Below are 18,415 nucleotides of genomic sequence, written 5' to 3' on the forward strand. Positions count from 1 at the left end.
ATGTTTCGGTGATCTTTGGAATTATGAAACTTTTCTTTGAGAAAATAAATTTTGTACTGTGATCTTTATAAAAGTAAAACCACACTTGTCCTTGAAAAAGTAACTTGAACTTGTTAATCAGTCGGCTTAATATGTAATGTTTATTTTCTAATTCAGTTGCTGCTGGTGACCTGTAAATGATGTTTGCTTCTTTTTAATCACAAAAGAATAGTTGAGTTATGCATTCAAGCTGTCTTTGGAAGTGGTTATGCATACTACCATTTACTCTCTCTAGCAATATTTACTTCAATTCCTATTTCCTTCTTTCCAGCGGAAGAGAAATTTATTCTCACAAGCAATGTCATGGGTGCACAAGTTCAGCTTACTATTTCTGGCCCTTACATATCCTGGAAAATAATTTCCATAATACTTTATATGTTTAGTTGAACTTACATGTCAAGACATAGTTTACCTGGAAAGGAAGCAAATAGTGTTCTAACTCTGATATTGTAGATACCGTAGCAGTGCAGATATGTTAGCCCAGTGTACATCAAAAGCTAATTAACCTGCGGTTTTTTATGATATTAAGAATGACTTTGCCATCCCACAAGGCTAATCAGTCTGGTCAAAAAGTTACCCTAGTATAAATACAATACTTCTAGTACACTTCCTCTCCTATCAAGGTAGTCCTGAACTTCCTCTTCCACAAATTTTCTTTTTTTCCTCTCTGTTTATTTCACTTGTATCAGATTGTTAATGAGATGTCCAAAACTGAACATTGTTTTCAAGATAATTTACAGTCCTAAGTTATGGAGAAGACTGGATCTCTTACCCATGTTGTGATCTATACTTTATTTTAATGTGTTTTGACATGAAGAGCCTATTTTCGTCCTAGGATCTCTCCTAGTAGTGCAAGAACACACTTGGGAAAGTGCAAGCTGACTAGGAATGACAGTATTAATACTTCAGTCGTAATAGTAGTAACCTTCCATCTGAGTGAGTTAAACACAAACATCTTAATCTGAAATACAAAGTAGTCTTGATTTATTCCTTAAAGAGAGAGTGACAACCTAGTCATTCCTAAAGCCTGATTTTCCTGAAAAATGTTAATCCAAAGAGAAGACATGATCCTATCAGCGGGTAACTCAAGTTCACAGTAGTTTTTGAATCCATCTCTGAGAACAGCACTTAAAAAAATAAGCTACTACCATTTTGAAACCTCTTAGTTGATATTTTAGCATTAAAGCAAGTTACTGGAATGGTTTCCTTTGTTTATTCTTGTGCTGGACTCGTCATGCTCATTGCTGGTGTTATTGGAGGCCAGAAAAAGGGCAGAATCGGGAAATCGACAGAAAGTAGCAAGTCAGAAGGCAGAATGAAATGTTTGATTGATCTTGATCTTTCCAAATTGTTTTAGACCACGTGGCGCTTCTTAAGAGAATTAAAAGGGGCAACAGTGAAAATAGGGCATCTCAATTACAACGTACAAGCAATAAATATTAACATTTATAGATTTACTTAAAGCTTTAAAGAAGACTGCAGAAGTTGCCTGTATCTTGTTTTCAAGCAACATTCCATAGGCAGTTTCTGCCCTACATAGATGTGAAATCGTGTTTAGAATTGCATAGTTCAGGAATTAAAATAGGAATGAATTGGGAATTGTCAAATCTGGACCGTTTCTGAAGGTTTCATTTTTATTTCTGGATCTTTGTCAAACCCAAGAGCATTATCCCTCAGAAATGTTTCTTTCTGTGAATTTTGGCTGATACTGTAGCACAAACAGTCCTTTATTTTAGATATAGATGAAGTAAAACTACTCGCCATCTGACAGTTTGTGATGAAGGGATGAAATCTTGGACCTTCTAAAACTTAGTGGTTTTTTACTAAATTTAATAACAATAAGTTTTCTTCCCAGGATTTAGAGACATAACTGTGGCTTAAATCTGCAGCTCTTATTCACATAAGCATTCACAGCTACATTAAGTATACTCCTGGGAGTAATATTTACTTGACAGCAGGTAATTTTCCCCAATGTGAGCCAATGATCAGAGCTACAGAGTATGCAAACTCATGTTACAGATGGTTTAGCAAGCATTTGTACTAGTTCAGCTGTTTCAAGTTGAATGTTACTGCTCTTCTGTAAATACCACTGTATAATATTTCTACTAAGAATTTATGGAAGCAATGAAACTGATATAAATAACTGGTACTACTGAAATCTCCAGCATCAACCAGATCCCACAGATTTCACCAGTAAAAGAATTTCCCCTAAGTATTAGTGGTTCATTAATACCTACGATGCTTTATTTCAGTTGACATGTATAATTTAATTTCGTGTTTTCAATGGGCCAAATGTATTTCAAAGTTTCAGGAAAAACGTGCAAATATTTTTTAGAGGATACTCACTTCAAAATTTGAAGGACCGTGATGAAATAAAAGATTAAAGATACACTGGTAATTAGGAATCAGATAAGGAAGGTAAATTGGTTTCTCTCTGGAATCCAGTGTTATCTGCGTTATCAAAACTGATATCTGTGGCAGTATATGAGATTGCTTTTGGTAAGGGTGTGTGCACAGTCATATTAAAATGGCTGTCTTGTATTATTGATTATTAAAACTTACCTTATTTCCAAGACGAGGTTGCATGCAAAGTAGCTTGGCCATGTCTTTTTTCATACAAAAATTTCAAAACTAGGATTGCCATTTTTTAAATGTGCCTTGCAAAATGTTTTCAAACTGCTTTCTCTGACTTTATTATGTAACTGAGATAAATATTCAAAGGCAAGTCACTACAAACAGGTTTGTTTTTTTTTTTTTAGGCAAAATACATTGGACATAAGTATTATTGCGTATATTTAAGTCAGTGTGAGAATGAAGTAATACAAATGTGAAGAAATCTATTCTTTTAAAATCAGTTTTGGATGTGGATAATCAGTTTAGAACAAAAGTGCTAACATCACTTTGTACTGATTTTCACATAATTCAAACCGTGATACTAGCTACCATTTTACCACTACAACTAGCTAATTTTTTAAGAAATAACGTGCGATATATAAATGCATTTTTCTCAACTGATAAATAAATGTTTGAAACATCATGAAGTATAACCTGATTGCAAATTTCATTTATAACCTCTAAGCTAATTTCCAAAACCTGAAACTTGGTGAAATAATCATTTCCTGAGGTGAAATAACTTTGAGGCTGTTTCTCTTCTCAGAAAAAGCAAGAAGGTTGTTCAATATTTCCAGGAGAGCTTTTCTTTGCCTTCTTGAACATCTTCTCTTATTGTTTTATTCTTTAAAGCTATTTTAACTTTGTTCCGTAACCCCAAATGACATTTTTCCCCTTTCTGTTTGATGCACTCCTGCGTATCGTATCTTCCTGTCAGCAGTTCATCATTCAGTGCTACTACCCTTTGATATGACAGATTATTCAGAAATAGTCGATCTATTGGGCTCAGATTTTTGGAGTTAAATGCTAGATATATCCTACAAGGCATTTACACCAAGTGTCAATTCTTTTAGCAAGACATCTTTGGCTGCTTGAACAGCTCCAAAACCCTTTTATGAAATTGGACTTCAGACTAGTTTTTCCTCTGCCATTTTTCATTTATCCACAACATTGACAGTAATCAGTGACAACAATCAAAATGACGTCCAAATGCTCTGTCTCTATGACGTAATCTGTTAGTTCATCTGATAACTTATCATCAAGAAAGCAATTCTTGTCTGCTACTCTTGCAGTACTGCTGATACTGAACCCGTTTCTCTCAAGATTTCTCTTACGTGTTTCATATCACCACAGGCTTTCTTGGCCATTTGATTTGTTTAGAAAATTCAGAAAACAGTTTATTTAGAAATTTAGAAAACAGTTTATTTTGTAATCCCTAGATGTTGTTTAACTGAAAACATTTTAAACAGAGTTTTCTTGATGGTGTATTGTATCATTTTATTTTAATCCAGTTTAAGAAGATCTCCACATTACAGCTATGCCTATCTTCATCACAATGAGGAAAAAACTGAGAACCTTTAAGCAAAGGGGTGGGGGGAGAGTGGCCCATGCCCTCTCAAATGAGAATGTACTTTTTAAAGCCTTTGTCTATGAAGCTCTTTTATTAGGGAAACTGTTCAATTAATTTTGACTTCTAAATGAGTTTCCCTGAATGATTTTTTAATTTTTTTTTTTTAGATCAGCAGTCCAGTTGTCATCTCAGTGCATCTGTCCTACCCACGTCCGCCAGTAAGGAATCTGTTTTCCAACTAATGCTTAAAAAACCACGAGGTATGTAATTTCTTAAATTCTACTTTGATTTTTTTACAAGGTGTGATCTTTTGTGGTCTCTGAAATCTAAAGTATGTATAAAATTCTGTGTTTTGATGAGTGATGTGTTGAATCTGGTTCCTTGGGTAAACAAGAATTAGCCCTGTGTCAATGAAGTTTGTTTTACTTAAAATATATAGTTAGTAATTAATAATCAGAGGTGCACCTTAGAAGTGTGTATTGTTCATTTTTTGACAGTTATTTTTTTCCTTACCTCTGCAATGATTTTCTTGGACTTATGAAAGATGATTTCTTTTATAAATAACGTCTTACCATCAAAGCACAAATGTCATGTGTGATGTCAAAGTGATCGTGTGTAAAAGGAAAAAGAGGGCTGCAACCTGACATCATAATAGGTGCTATATGCTATTATGACATAATAAGGGTGAATGAGTCCATATAGTATTTCAGTCTTGTATTCCTAGGAAAGACTTTGAACTAAGAGACTAAATCCAAATAAATATAGTTGTATTTTAGGCCTTTCAAGATGAGCAACTCCACTATAAGAATGTTTATTAAATGCTAAGTAGAAAAGCATGAATTTTTAAAATTCTTAATTAAATTTAATTTGAAAAGCTTCTTAAAAGTGTATTTTAAATAAGAAATTGTATGTTTTTGTAATAAATGCAAGTGAGTACAATTGAAAAGTAATCTTTTAAATATATTTAAACTATTATCAATAGTTACTTCATCCAAGTCACTGTTTCCTAAAACCTGAAATACCAGAAAGGAAAAATATGTAATTCCTACCAAATTCATTAAAAAAAAAATAAAAAATGCTATTTTGAAAGATCAGTAAAGGAGAAAAGGAAGGGGTAAGAAATTCCAAAAATAAATTAGTTAAGCATTTATAACTGCTTTTACTTTTTACCGAATTATCCGAAAACAAGAAATCAACCTCACAATTATTTGGTTCTAGATATGCTTATCTTTCTCTTTAGGCTTGTCAGTCCTTTCAACTCTTTTTGTTTGTTGTTTCTTTTTGTTTCCTGAAGTTTTTATGTAACTGATTACTATTTTCTGTATTTTCCTATCTTGTTCCTGATAATTTCAAATGTGACAATAAAATATAGAAACTATAAACCTAAACTATCTGGAAAGAATGAAACCACTTGGTTGGGTTTTTTTAATTAAATTTTGGATTACATTGCTGGTCACATCTGATCTGAGATAGAATAGGAAAGGAGTGAATTACCTTTAGGATTGTTATTTAATTTTGCTTTCTAACTTTGCTTTAGTGTAAAATACATGTATTTATTAACTCTCCCAAGCACTTAGGAAGGAAAGATTAAAGATGTTCAATAAATGTATACACTGTTAGGGAGACATTTTCCAAAAAGCTGCCCGCAGTGTTAAACCACTTTGATGGCAATCAAATCTCAGATATTAAAATTCTGTATATGCACTTTGGAAGCATATTACTATTATAGTTTCATATTTTATTCAACAATATTTGAGAAAGCGTTTTAGTACTAGTACTTTTTATGTCATGTACAGTCCACTATGATTATGGATAATTTGGCTTTTAAACTAATTTCACCTAAGAAATGGCATAAATTTTGTTCAGGCCCTCGGGCCATTTCCCTAAACTGTTAGATTTCAAGACTTTATTCTTTAATTCTATATTTATTTGCATCTGCTTTTCTCTTTCAGTAATTCTGCATGCACAGTCTATTTTTTCTTGTACTTGCTTTCAAAGACTGAAAAACAATGAAACTAACGTACTTGATTTGCTTGGTTGTCTTAGTTCCTAGCAAGACTCTGTGTCTGTCTCTTTCATAATGCTTTCATTATCACAAAAGGACTTGAAGAGATAGAAAAAAAAGAGCTGTCAGACATAGTTCTCCATTCTAGCAGGCTATTTAGATTAAAAATGTTGGAAAATATTAGACTCTCTTTCCTCTTCCATTTTTAAACAGCATTCTATGACCGTAGTTTGGTCCCTCAACAACAAGCAGAAATAATTTTACACTCTATAACTTACCTTAGAGGTTGTATGAGGAAGTAGTCAATATTCATATAATAGATTCTGTAGGGAAGGGAAATTCAAGCAATAAAAGGACTGAAAAAACAGATAAATGTCTTATGCAATACTATCCTATTTTTGTCTTCATAAACAGTTATTAATAATGAAATTAACTGGAGAAGGACACACACACACACACTCTGAGACCTCGCTGCAAACCAAAATGAAATCAATCAGAATAATTACGAGATTCACTTTAAAAAAAAAAGTGTTTTCCTTCTTTTCAGGGTTTTAGATTCAACATTTCCTTCTTTTTGGCACACATTTTCACAGGGAAACTGAAAGAATTACGGTTCCATTGAAATGCTGGAGGATCCAGGTGCCGGGTTTCCTTTGAACTTCCTTAGTCTAAGTATTTTCATGTTTTATCTATTCAAGTCTTCTTTCTTTAATATGAACTTTTGCTACTTTTCTTTAGCTTGCATTTTCTTTCATTAATGTTATTTCCTTTCCCGAATTTTCACCTTTTCAAACTATCAGGTTTCACTTCTCTGAGTAAAAGTGTTCAAAAGATGTCCTGTGCACATGAGTAGTTCATAAGCTGTGGTACATTAATTACTTGTGCTACTCAAGATTCATTCAGGAAGTATACAGCCTATTATCAAGTCAAAAGCTGTCCTTGCCAGTGAGAGTGACCTCTAATGCCCATGGTGCAGATGCTAGCATATGGAAAAACAAAGCCCATCATTCTTGATTTAGATTTTCTTGAGCATCTTCTAGATAGTGTAAGTAACTTCTAGTCTGGATTTATTTGTGAAGGAAGATTTTAAACTTGAATATAAAAAGGCTTTCTTATTGTGTAGTGGCCACAGTAAATAATACTGAATTTGAGCACCTAATTTAGGAAAACAAATTGAAAATTACGTAAAACTAGGTAGAGCAGTTTGAACTGAACCTGGGCTGCTCTGAACCTTAGGGTTGAGGTTGTTGGTTTGTTTTCTCTTCCCCTGCTGGCCCTTTTACTGACCAATAGCTCTACAATATGCTGTGTCATGGGTATGTTAGCTGTTTCAAGACTGAGTACCGTTTACGTAGAAGGCTTTGCAGGTAGGTATTAGACATCTGTCTGACTCTTCATGTCTAGGACCATGGGACCAGTAGGTTGGTTTAGTCCTAGATGGAGAAGGAATGAGGTCAGAAAGGAATGAAGGCAAGCAGTGGTCAGGCAGTCTTCTGAAGTCAGCCATCAGTGGCTCCCACTGGTACTGTTCCTCAAGCTGCAGGTACATTCAGCTCATCTTTTCTTTCTACTCTATCTCTCTTTTTTGGGAAAAGTCACAGTTTGGTAGATCAGGTTTTGCCTTTGAGTGTCCTCATCTGTTACCCTGCTTCTTCTTCTGCTTCTGCTCCTGAGATGGTGTTAGGACTGGCTTCCTGGAATGGGCCCAGGATTAGCTCCTGGATCGATTCACTGCACAAAGGCAGGTCTAGCTCCAGTTCTGCTATGTTGCTATGACTATAAGACAGTGGCTGGCTGCTTGCAGACTGCATCTAAATGGAGAGTTATTGGTTGTTGGATAACCTCTGTAGAAAAATTTATGGACCACATGCCCTCAGCACCAATCTGTCAGAGGAAGGTTTATTCACAGGCTATATCCCCCTGTAGATTGGTGGATTCTCCCTGAATGATAGAGGTCCCATAGAGTTGACGGTCTGCCACCAGGAGCTTCATGAGAATATTGTGATACCATCTTCAAAATTGCTCTTTGAGTAAAAGACCTACCTGTCCTCCACCTTGAAGTTATGAGATTCCTTCTTTACTGGATCATTTTTGAGGAGGACATCTTTTACTGTACACAAAGAGACTTTGCAAGCACGATTTATGCAACTTAAGAATACACAGCTTTGTTTTTTGGCTAATACATGCAGTAAATAAGTAGGACTAACGTGCTGCTCGGAGAGATATTAATGTGGTCAGTATTCCCAGTGGGATGCATGGTATATATTTGCTGCCCAAGTTGTCATCAGTCATTTGAGGATGGATCAGCCTCCACTGCTTCTTGGAATGGGCAGATCCATGATGTTGCTGAATTGCCACCTTCTGATTCTCTGCTTTCTTTTATTATAGTTTTTGTATCTTTTCACTTCAATTATAGTGTCCCTGAGCTGCTACTACCATTCTGTGTTTTTACGTTTCTTATCTTGCAAGGCTTAGGTATTTTCTCACACCTTAACAATATTCCCAGTAAAATCAATTCAAAATTGTGGAGCTGTGCTGCACCTAATTAGGCTTTCCATCACAGACAAGTGAACTGCTACACTGAAAATTACACATGCTTTTGAAGATATTATGGTTTATGCTCACCACAAAGTAGCAGCCTTCTCAAACACAATGTATGGAAGACAGAATGATTTTCCTTCTTGGCCATCTTTGGCCTATGTGTGTGACTGTTGCCTTGACTAAGCCTTCAGCTATTGTTTTTCCTTGTTCAGTTATCTCTGAAGTGTGATGATGGCACTTGGAAGCTTGTACAGATGCAGATTTACTTTGTGAAATTTCCAGCAGAAGGGAAGGCATGGGACTTCTTCCTACTCCATGTACACGGCAGTTTCCTGGTTGCTGAGTCACCCTGGCTTACCTCTCTCAACCAAGTCAAACCATTACAAAAGAGTGCTGTCAGAGAATTAGGCTTTTTTAAAGAGGGTGTCACTGCTGGGACATGACATGGCAACAGGAGTGATGCAGTCTAGGCCATATTTATCTCCAGAGTGATATGCTGACAAAGTCAACACATTCCAACTGGTGGCATTCTTGAGTGTAGGTTGTCTCTATTGTCAGCATGGGAAGCCTTGGAGAGCTCTCTAAAGCCACAGCCACAGCTCATTCAAGACTTTCCTCATGTGGAGAAAATCAGTAATCAGCAGGGACATGTTTGTGTCAGATTTGAAGGCACTCCTGCAAATTGACCATGTGAATGAATAGTTGGAAAATCTGTGCTCAAAAATATTCTTACAAGAAAGCCTAGTTCCAGGCAGTGGGAATTACAGTGTTAAGGAGTGATATGCTTTTCAGCACTGAAACAAGTGCGCTTGATATATTGGTACATCAAAATGTGAAATACTCTAATACAATGAACAATAAAAATTAAAGATTTTTCTTTATACCTTTCTGGAATGTTTTCAGGCCATATTTTATGTATATTTACAGAGCCTGTTATATGCACTCTCTGGGGAGACCTTATAGCAGCCTTACAATATTTAAAGGGGGGTTACAAGAAAGCTGAAGAGGGACTTTTTACAAGGGCATGCAGTGAGGGATAATGGCTTTAAACTCAAAGAGAGCGGATTTAGATTAGATCTAAGGAAGAAAGTTTTCCCTCTGAGGGTGGTGAAGCACTGGAACAGCTTGCCCAGAGAAGTTGTGGATGCCCCATCCCTGGAAGTATTCAAGGCAAGGTTGGAGGAGGCTGTAAGAAATCTGGTCTAGTGGAAGGTTTCCCTGCCCATGGTAGGGAGGTTGGAACAAGATGATCTTTAAGGTCCCTCCAATCCAAACCATTGTATGATTCTATGATTTTTACCTTTGAGTTTTACTTCATTTACAAATTATATGATGTGAACAACTTCACTTGCTTTTGCAAATCCAGGCAACTATTTTGGAGAAATACCTTAAAATGAATGAAGTGAAGGGCAGCACTGTAAGAATAAGCAGAAAGTCAGCATTAGTGTTCTTTAAAAAAAAAAAATCCCATGAATTGAAGGAATAGAATAGTATCTTCCCTTGACTATATAAGGAAATGATTTATCTACTTCAGCATGCTCTCCTGATGTTGCAAAAAGAGAGAGAGGAAAAAAAGATATTAAGAATGCAAATAAAAGAAGGGAAGACATCAGAAAGCCATCTTTTGCATGGTCTCATGCAAATCCACATGAGATTTCCCATGTGGATTTATCATGGAAAACAGATTTACGAGCTATAATTGCCTGATAGAATTAAGCTAGGCCGTGCAGTAGGTTTCATCAGAATCTCATGATTTGTTACTGAACATCCAGAGTATTACACTTCTGTCACGTTAAGAGGTTGAACAACCGGTCTGTCAGCGTCCCAAGTCTCACAAGACCCTTGAGAGATAACTTTGGCAAGTACACCAGTTTCAGTAGTACTATAGCCCAACCTCCTTATAATAATAAGGGCTAAGGTCTCCAGAACTTCTGTATATATAATTTTATTCGTGACAGGATATAGATTCGTAGATAGCCGGTGATAGTGACTGACTACAAAACAACTTTGATTATAATAATATAAAACTATTACTGATCAGTGATAATACTAAGTAGCTAGCAAGGTGTTGGTAACTAAGCGCGCATAACATGGAGTTCTTACCCAATAGGCGTCCCTATGGGGGGAAGAAGAGAGGTTCAGCTCATCGACTGATCCCAGATGCTTTGATGGGGGTCCTCTCCCTAACATCCCTTTTGTCTTTTGCCATTTTATACTTTTTCATTTCTTTTAGGTGGAGCTCGAGTGACTTTAGTCATACATACCTGTATTAGGATTGGTGTAAATTTCTCTCGTGAGGGGTGGTCGCAGCTCGGAGGCAGGTAGCCTTCGAGGTGGAGGTGTGATTTAGTAGCAAAGTTTAGCTAAAGGATATGAGTTCAACATCACTGCTGAGGCAGCAGTTGTGATTCATCTTCCTTGATGGCAATTATAAGGTTATCTTCACCAGGCACCCCTCATCCTTGATAACAGGGATGAGCCATGATACCTCCATACCACTCTACTCCCCATTTCAAGGGTATTATTTCGGCCTTGTTTGTTCCAAGTGTGTTCTGTTCCTGGGAGCAGCAACTGTGTGTCATCTCAGAGCTGCTCTGATATTACAGAGATGTAAGCTGAACTTTGGGGGACGATATTCTCCCATTCCCCTCCAATTTCAGTTATTTTCCCACACACTTCAAAGCATTTAAACTATGCAAATTATTTATTATTGTTATTGTGAAATGTCATTTCACATTATCTTAGCATATTTCTTTGTTTTAAAGTATCTGCTGTATTTTAGAACTTGATAACAAATTATCTCCTTCAATTTCAATAGAACTAGAAAATGAAAAGATGGTTAATTCTGACTTAGAATAACATATTGCTGCTAATCTATTTGATAACAGTAGTGGATGGACAAGATGGAGCAAGAATGCGTCCTTGAATAAGACAGAACTACTTTCTTCCTCCTCTCCTCTTTTCCTGGTTCCTGCTTCTAGGCTTCACCTGGTTAGGTAATAAACCTAGTGAAAACTCCAGAGACACAGATGTATCTCATCCTATAAATTAATCATTAAATCTGTGTCTAACCCTAAATTAGCTGTAAAAAATTGTCTGCACAAATCGTTTATTTCCAGACACACATGCACAGTGAGGAAATTACTGGCAGTATCTAAAAGTTGTTTCTTGAGGAGCAGAATTAAAGAAGATTAATTTCCTAGACTTCTGTCTTACATTCTTTTTTCCTGTCATCCTCTGCTCTTGGAATAATCACAGCATGCCTCTGTCGCCCATGAATTCAATTGTGCAAGACCCTTCCACATCCATACTCTACCCCAAATATACACGAAAGACAAAGTATTCCCCCTTCTGTAGAATAGGTGTTGGTTTCTTGACTCAGAACTACAAGTGTTGAGTCTGTTGTAGCTTTTCTTCATTGCTGTCTATGTTGACTTTCCTTGTCTATCCAGCTGTTGTTTCACAAAGCGTTGAAGGAGCGTTGGAGTTCTATGCCTAATTTTGCTGAAAGTGGACAGAAGACTAAAAAAGAAACAAAATAAACCCCAACCCACCCTACTGGTATTGATATTATTAGCTAAATGTATGGAAAGATTGAACAATTACATAGATGTTTTTTCCTAAATAAGAGGCTGAAAAAAATTACAGAATTCTTGAAAATACCTTAACATTGTCTTTTTAAATGACGAGGTATGTGTCAGAAAGAAATTGAACCTTTTGTGTAAGACCTTTCAGAGATGGAAGATCATGATAAAATTTGATGTTTTTCCCAACAAGGTCTGAGGGATTGAGGGGAAGAAGAGCTAGTTGGTTTGAACTTTAATGTCTTTTTTTGTTTGTTTTACTTACTATATTTTGTCCAGGAGAGAAAATATAATTTAAACTTATCCTATTAAGTAACTCTCTGGTGCATAGATTTTATTTTAAAGCATAAATGCTAGAAGGCAGTATTGAAACTAAGCTTTCAACCTTGAAGTTTTATGCCTTAAGAATGCTTGGTAATTACACTGTTGAATTAATGCTCATTTTTTTCCTAAAGTGAGTTTTTCTAGAACTTTTTTGTAAAATGTTTTCATTGATTTTGTTTTCTTTTTTTCTTTTGGTCAATGAAAAATGGGTCTCAAATGTAAGACAAAAGCTAAGGGAAAGTCAAATTCTATATATAGAATGCTTTCAGTAGCTAAACAAAAAATTTTTACCCCCAGTGATAACACAATACTTCTCAATATAGTGTCTCAAGCTTTAAAGTCAGGGAACCCTTAAGCCTAACAATTTCTCTTAATTAGACTTTGATTTAACTGGCCTGCGGGAGCATTGTGTACTTCAGCTTCATTTAAAAAAAATTATTTCCCAAGTATAAAGCTTTTTATATGTCTATTTCAGTATGAGGTTCTGATGCCTGCTCTGACCCTTTTTTTCTCATCCTAAGTAGCGTCAAATGTTCTTAGAGGTCTAGGCTCCAGTGCCAGTGTGAGGAGTCTCTGGGCACAGGTATTTAGAAGACAACTGTAAGACAAACCCTTGGTACTTTGTGTAACTGCTCCACTGAGGGACTGTGAACAGCAGGGATGTGCCTGGAGTGTCTTTTGGAATTCAGTGTAATATAACACAGCTGCTGGTGTGTTTCACAGGAGTGTCTCTTTTAAATCTCATATTTGTATAAAACCTAGCCACACAACTCAAACTCATACAATCATATAATTCCATAATTATCTTGCCAACCAATTAGCCTTGCTTCTACACATTTTCCAGAGCTTTATGAGTTATTTTATCTACCTTCTCTACCCGTAATTCTCTTTGACAACCCTTTGATAGATATGTATTTCTGTTGCTTTCAAAAAATATTCTTACATTGCAGCCTCAGTTGGAATTGCATGAAATCTTAATCTGAATTGCAGTCAGCAAAGAATAGAAAGGAACATGGGTTATTTTTTTAGTTTAGTCACTAAGTACTCAAGACTAGTTATTTGAATTGGATAGGAAAGCTGGAGTGCGCTGGGCATGCAGATGCTTATTTTCTACTTCTTGGTGGAGTCGGTGTTGACTGGGCTTTAGTTTAGTAGTATACATGATAGCTAGATCCAAAATTATTGCCAGTAGCGGAAAAAAATCTTGCCGAATAAGGAAGTTTAATATTTAAGAAGGTCTAAGTTGTATTGAAAGGCTTAGTATGCTTAAAACTAACATGAACCTCTGACTGTGAGAGGTAAGAATCCAGTGGACTTTGGGACCGCAAAAGGTTATCTTTCCCCTCTTGCTGGAGCCAAATTTGAGCCAGGGGCTTCTCTTGCCCACCTAGCAGCTGGGCTGAGCCGCTGTTCCTGCAGACAGACCAACAGAGGCACACACACACAAACGGTGCAAACACAGCCAACACATAGATAGCCCCAGAGAGCAGCACCTTTACCAGCACACTCATAAAAACAATCAGCACTCATGTAAATATGAGCAGCACAGGCAGGCTGCTGGTGTGATTGATGGTTTTTAGCTGATTAGGATTGAACTGTGCTGGAGGTACATACACATGCCCTCACTCTATTGATGCACTAACACCCCTCACAGATCTTTTAAATATTAGCATAGACTCTTAAGTTTCTCCAGTAGTTGTGTCTGGCTTCTAGGCTCCTCATCCAGTCACTGGCTCAGACCTTGGGTATTTCTGGATGCTGCTCTGCTCCTACTTGCTGGCTTGTCCAGCTTAAAGTTCACTCGCAGAACATACTCATACATTGGCTCACTCAGCTAACAAATACATGCATGTCTGATGGTCTCTTGAATGCTAACACAGATTTAAGTCTGTCCTGTATGCATGCTCATGAGGTCTGTAGGCCCTTTACCTGGTCACTGGTTCTGACCAAGGGTCTTTCCAGATGCTGGTCTCCTACTTGCTGGCTAGTCTGACTTAATACTGGGCAGCAGCAGACATCCCACCACCCATGCAAAACACTGTTCTCTCCAATAACCAGTCTTAGACTTAGTATCTCCAGTAGCTGGCACTTAGACCTCCTCCTACTTGCTGTCCAGTTTGAACTCTGCTAGTGGTTGGTTCACACAGAGGCTCACAATAGGTAGTGTACTTGCACAGAAGATAGACAGGATTTAATCATAGAATCACAGAATGGTTAGGGTTGGAAGGGACCTCAAAGATCATCTAGTTCCAAGTCCCCTGCCTTGGGCAGGGAAACCCTCCACTACACCAGGTTGCCCAAAGCCTCATCCAACCTGGCCTTGAACACTTCCAGGGATGGGGCGTCTACAACTTCCCTGGGCAACCTGTTCCAGTGCCTCACCACCCTCAGTGGGAAAACTTTCTTCCTTATGTCTAATCTACATCTACCCTCTTTCCGTTTAAAGCCATTGCCCCTTGTCCATTCACTACATGCCCTTGTAAAAAGTCCCTCCCCAGCTTTCCTGTAGGCCTCCTTTAAGTACTGGAAAGCTGCAATAAGATCACCCTGGAGCCTTCTCTTCTCCAGGCTGAACAGCCCCAACTCTCTCAGCCTGTCTTCATAGCAGAGGTGCTCCAGCCCTCAGATCATCTTCATGGCCCTCCTCTGGACTCGCTCTAGCAGCTCCATGTCCTTCTTGTGTTGGGGACTCCAGAGCTGAATGTAGTATTCCAGGTGGGGTCTAAGAGTATAGGACAGTGATCAAGCCTGAGGGATTGTCAGATGGCTTTACTGGTGTCCTGGTTTCTTCTGGGATAGAGTTAATTTTTTTCCTAGTAGCTGCTATAGTGCTAAGCTTTGGATCTAGGATGAGAATAACGTTGCTAACACGGATGTTTTAGTTGTTACTGAGCGATGCTGACACTGTCAGGGACTTTTCAGCTTCACATGCTGCCCTGCCAGTGAGGAGGTTGGGGGTGCACAAGAATCTGGGAGGGAACACAGCCAGGATATCTGAACCAAACTAGCCATAGGGATATTCCATACCATATGATGTCATACTGAGCAATAACACTGTGGGGCAGTTAGCTGGGGGGTGGCGCCTGCTGCTGGGGGATTGACTGCACATCCGTCAGCGGGTAGTGAACAATTGCATTGTGCATCACTTGTTTTGTATACTTTTTTATCATTATCATAAGTAGTGTTATTGTTTTCTCTTCCTTTTCTGTCCTATTAAACTGCCTTTACCTCATCTCATGAGTTTTACCTTTTTTTCGGAGAGGGGGAGTAAGTGAACGGCTGTGTGGTGTTTAGCTGCCTGCTAGGTTAAAACACGACGAATGGTCAGCACTTGCTTACGTGACTGGCATCTTTTATCCTCTTTTATCTTTATTCTCCTATGCTTGTTCCTCTCTCATCCACTTTGGTCTTTCTTTTTTCCCTCCTGTGTACTCTACCCTAAACATCCCATAATAAGTTTTGTACACACGTAAATAATATGTTTGGTTTTGTGATAGGGTATGTGGTTAACTGAAATAGTAGCTGCTAACAGTTGCATTCAGAAGTCAGACAAATTATTCATGATAGAGAAAGATGCATTTGCTTTGTTCAGTTCCTGCAGATGGATGAAGTTCTTGATTCAGGAGCATATTTGAGTATGTTTGATTTCAAATATGTAAGACAATCTCTAAATAGCAAAGAATTTAAATTTAAATGCCTGCTTCAGTTACACAAAAAATTACAGGAAATGTAAATATGTATATTAGGCATGTATTATAATTGCTGTGTTGTGAATTGAAGTACGGTTATTTGTGTGTTTAATTATTTTGATAAATACTTTAATACGTCAATATCTGTATGTTCACTCCAACATTATGTATTTCTCCTTCTTCACAAGATATAACCTGGATCAATAATTCTGTAGCTCCAGTTCTTGACAAATGGGGTCTTTAAAACTGTTCTCTATAGAGGAGGAATAATTTAATTAAAATGAACATCATATCCTCAGTACTTCACTGCTTTAATTCTCTTCCCTAGATATTTTGTCATGCTATTACTAAGATTAACAAATTATTCAAAATATTTTTTTATGAGAGAGACAATAAATTATTCACATTCTCATTAAACATTGATATCTCTCAGTTGCCAGGGGAATTGAATTCCCTGATTTACTTTTCTGTCACAATGCCTAAATGATTAGGCAGGGCTTATTTTGGTTTGATAAAGCCGCTGGGATTGTACCTGCCTGAATGTATTTGCAAAAAGAATGCATATGACTAGTACCTCTTTCCTCTCTGTGTAAGTCTCAGTAAAAATTGATTTCTCTTTCTCTTCTGCCTTTTATGATGTATACAGGACCTTATTTTCAACTTTCACGATGTTTATGCTGATACCCTTCCTGTTTACATGAAGATCAGGTTGATACCTTCAATCATCAATATTAGTAACGACCTTGCATCTTACGATAATATTTAGGTTTAAGCAGTATTTATTTCTTTAAATGCACCACTGATACTAAGCTAAAAAACCCACCCAAAAAACAAACTGAGGAAAAAAAGAATGTGGGCACTACTGCTGTGTTTGTCATGTGTCATTAACTGTAACTCAGTCTTTGTCTCTATTTTAATGTGATGCTTATCCTGCGCATAAATCATACTGTATAAACCAACAGAGGGGATTATGATATTGAGTATAAGACGTAATTTGGGTATTCTTAGAGAAATGTAGAACAAAGATTTATGTTACAAATAGGGGAAAAGTGTTTGAATCGTCACCTTTACTGCTACAAGGAATAATATCTCACAACCGTTGAAGCATGCAACACAAAATTCTTCATTGGACATCAGAGTTTATGTAAATGACATACATAAGATGCTTTATTACATTCATAGTCACTTGGTCTAATATCATCTTCTGCTGAGCGGAAGGAAATTGAACTTATTTCTCTGCACAGTAATGATATCTTTTGAGATGACATATTTAAAGGCTCATGAAAGCAAAGCTGGAAGAGTGTTTGACTTTCTGGGACTTTTCTTGCTAAGACATTAATTTTACCATGCAGTGGTTTATGCCCAAGGATTTGATACTTCTGATATTACTGTCAATATGCTATTTTAGGTAAAACCTGTTTTTGCAAAAATAGTTATAACCTTTAAAAATTTAAGTAGATAATGAAAGTGTACTGATACTGAAGTACTTCCTACCCAAGCATATTCTTAAGGTACTTGATAATTTTATTTTCACAAATCTCCGCTTACTTGAAGGAAGGTATTTCTCACTGTATTCATTTTAACCCAGAGAGACAGAAGTAAAGGTGTACTAAAGCTTTATCATATTTAAGCTATGACTGTTTCAAAATGAAATGAAAGGTAAGCAGATCCTCTTTTCTCATAATGGTTTGGGGAAGCATTTAAAAAATGGTTTTCCTACAAAGGTCTAAAAGAAGGCTTAGAATGCTAATTATTCCATGTGGCTGTCAAGAAATCCATCATAGCGATCGCAAAATGTCAGAGTTTTTGATTCTTGGAGAAGTAAGGAGACAGTCAGCAGAACTGCTTCCTTGGACTTCTGGAGGGAAGACTTTTGCATGTTTAGGAGCCTGGTTGACAGAGTCCCTTGGGAGGCAGTCCTGAAGGGCAAAGGAATCCAGGAAGGCTGGACATTCTTCAAGAAGGAATCTTAAAGGCACACGAGCAGGCTGTCCCCATATGCTGAAAGATAAGCCGGCAGGGAAGAAGATAGATCTGTTTGAACAGTGTTTTGGCTGGAACTCAGGTAAAAAAAAAGAGAGTTTATGACCTGTGGAAGAAGGGGCAGGCCACTCAGGAGGACTACAAGGATGTCGTGAGGTTATGCAGAGAGAAAATTAGAAGGGCCAAAGCCCAACTAGAACTTAATCTGGCTACTGCTGTAAAAGACAGTTAAAAATGTTTCTATGAATACATTAGCAACAAAAGGAGGGCTAAGGAGAATCTTCATCCT

At 37.1% G+C, this 18,415-nt stretch overlaps 1 protein-coding gene across 1 annotated transcript in view; it reads left to right on the top strand.

The window, feature by feature from the left end:
* The window catches only part of CFAP47 (cilia and flagella associated protein 47), a 343,401-nt gene that overhangs the window by 267,421 nt on the left and 57,565 nt on the right, over positions 1-18,415 (top strand). The window contains exon 57 of the mRNA XM_086608696.1: positions 4,168-4,260. Within this exon, the coding sequence (XP_086464822.1) occupies positions 4,168-4,260 (93 nt within the window). The remainder of the gene's footprint in view (positions 1-4,167; positions 4,261-18,415) is intronic.

Source organism: Tauraco erythrolophus, chromosome 1 (assembly GCF_009769465.1).
Source record: "Tauraco erythrolophus isolate bTauEry1 chromosome 1, bTauEry1.pri, whole genome shotgun sequence".
Classification (NCBI taxonomy): Eukaryota; Metazoa; Chordata; class Aves; order Musophagiformes; family Musophagidae; genus Tauraco; species Tauraco erythrolophus.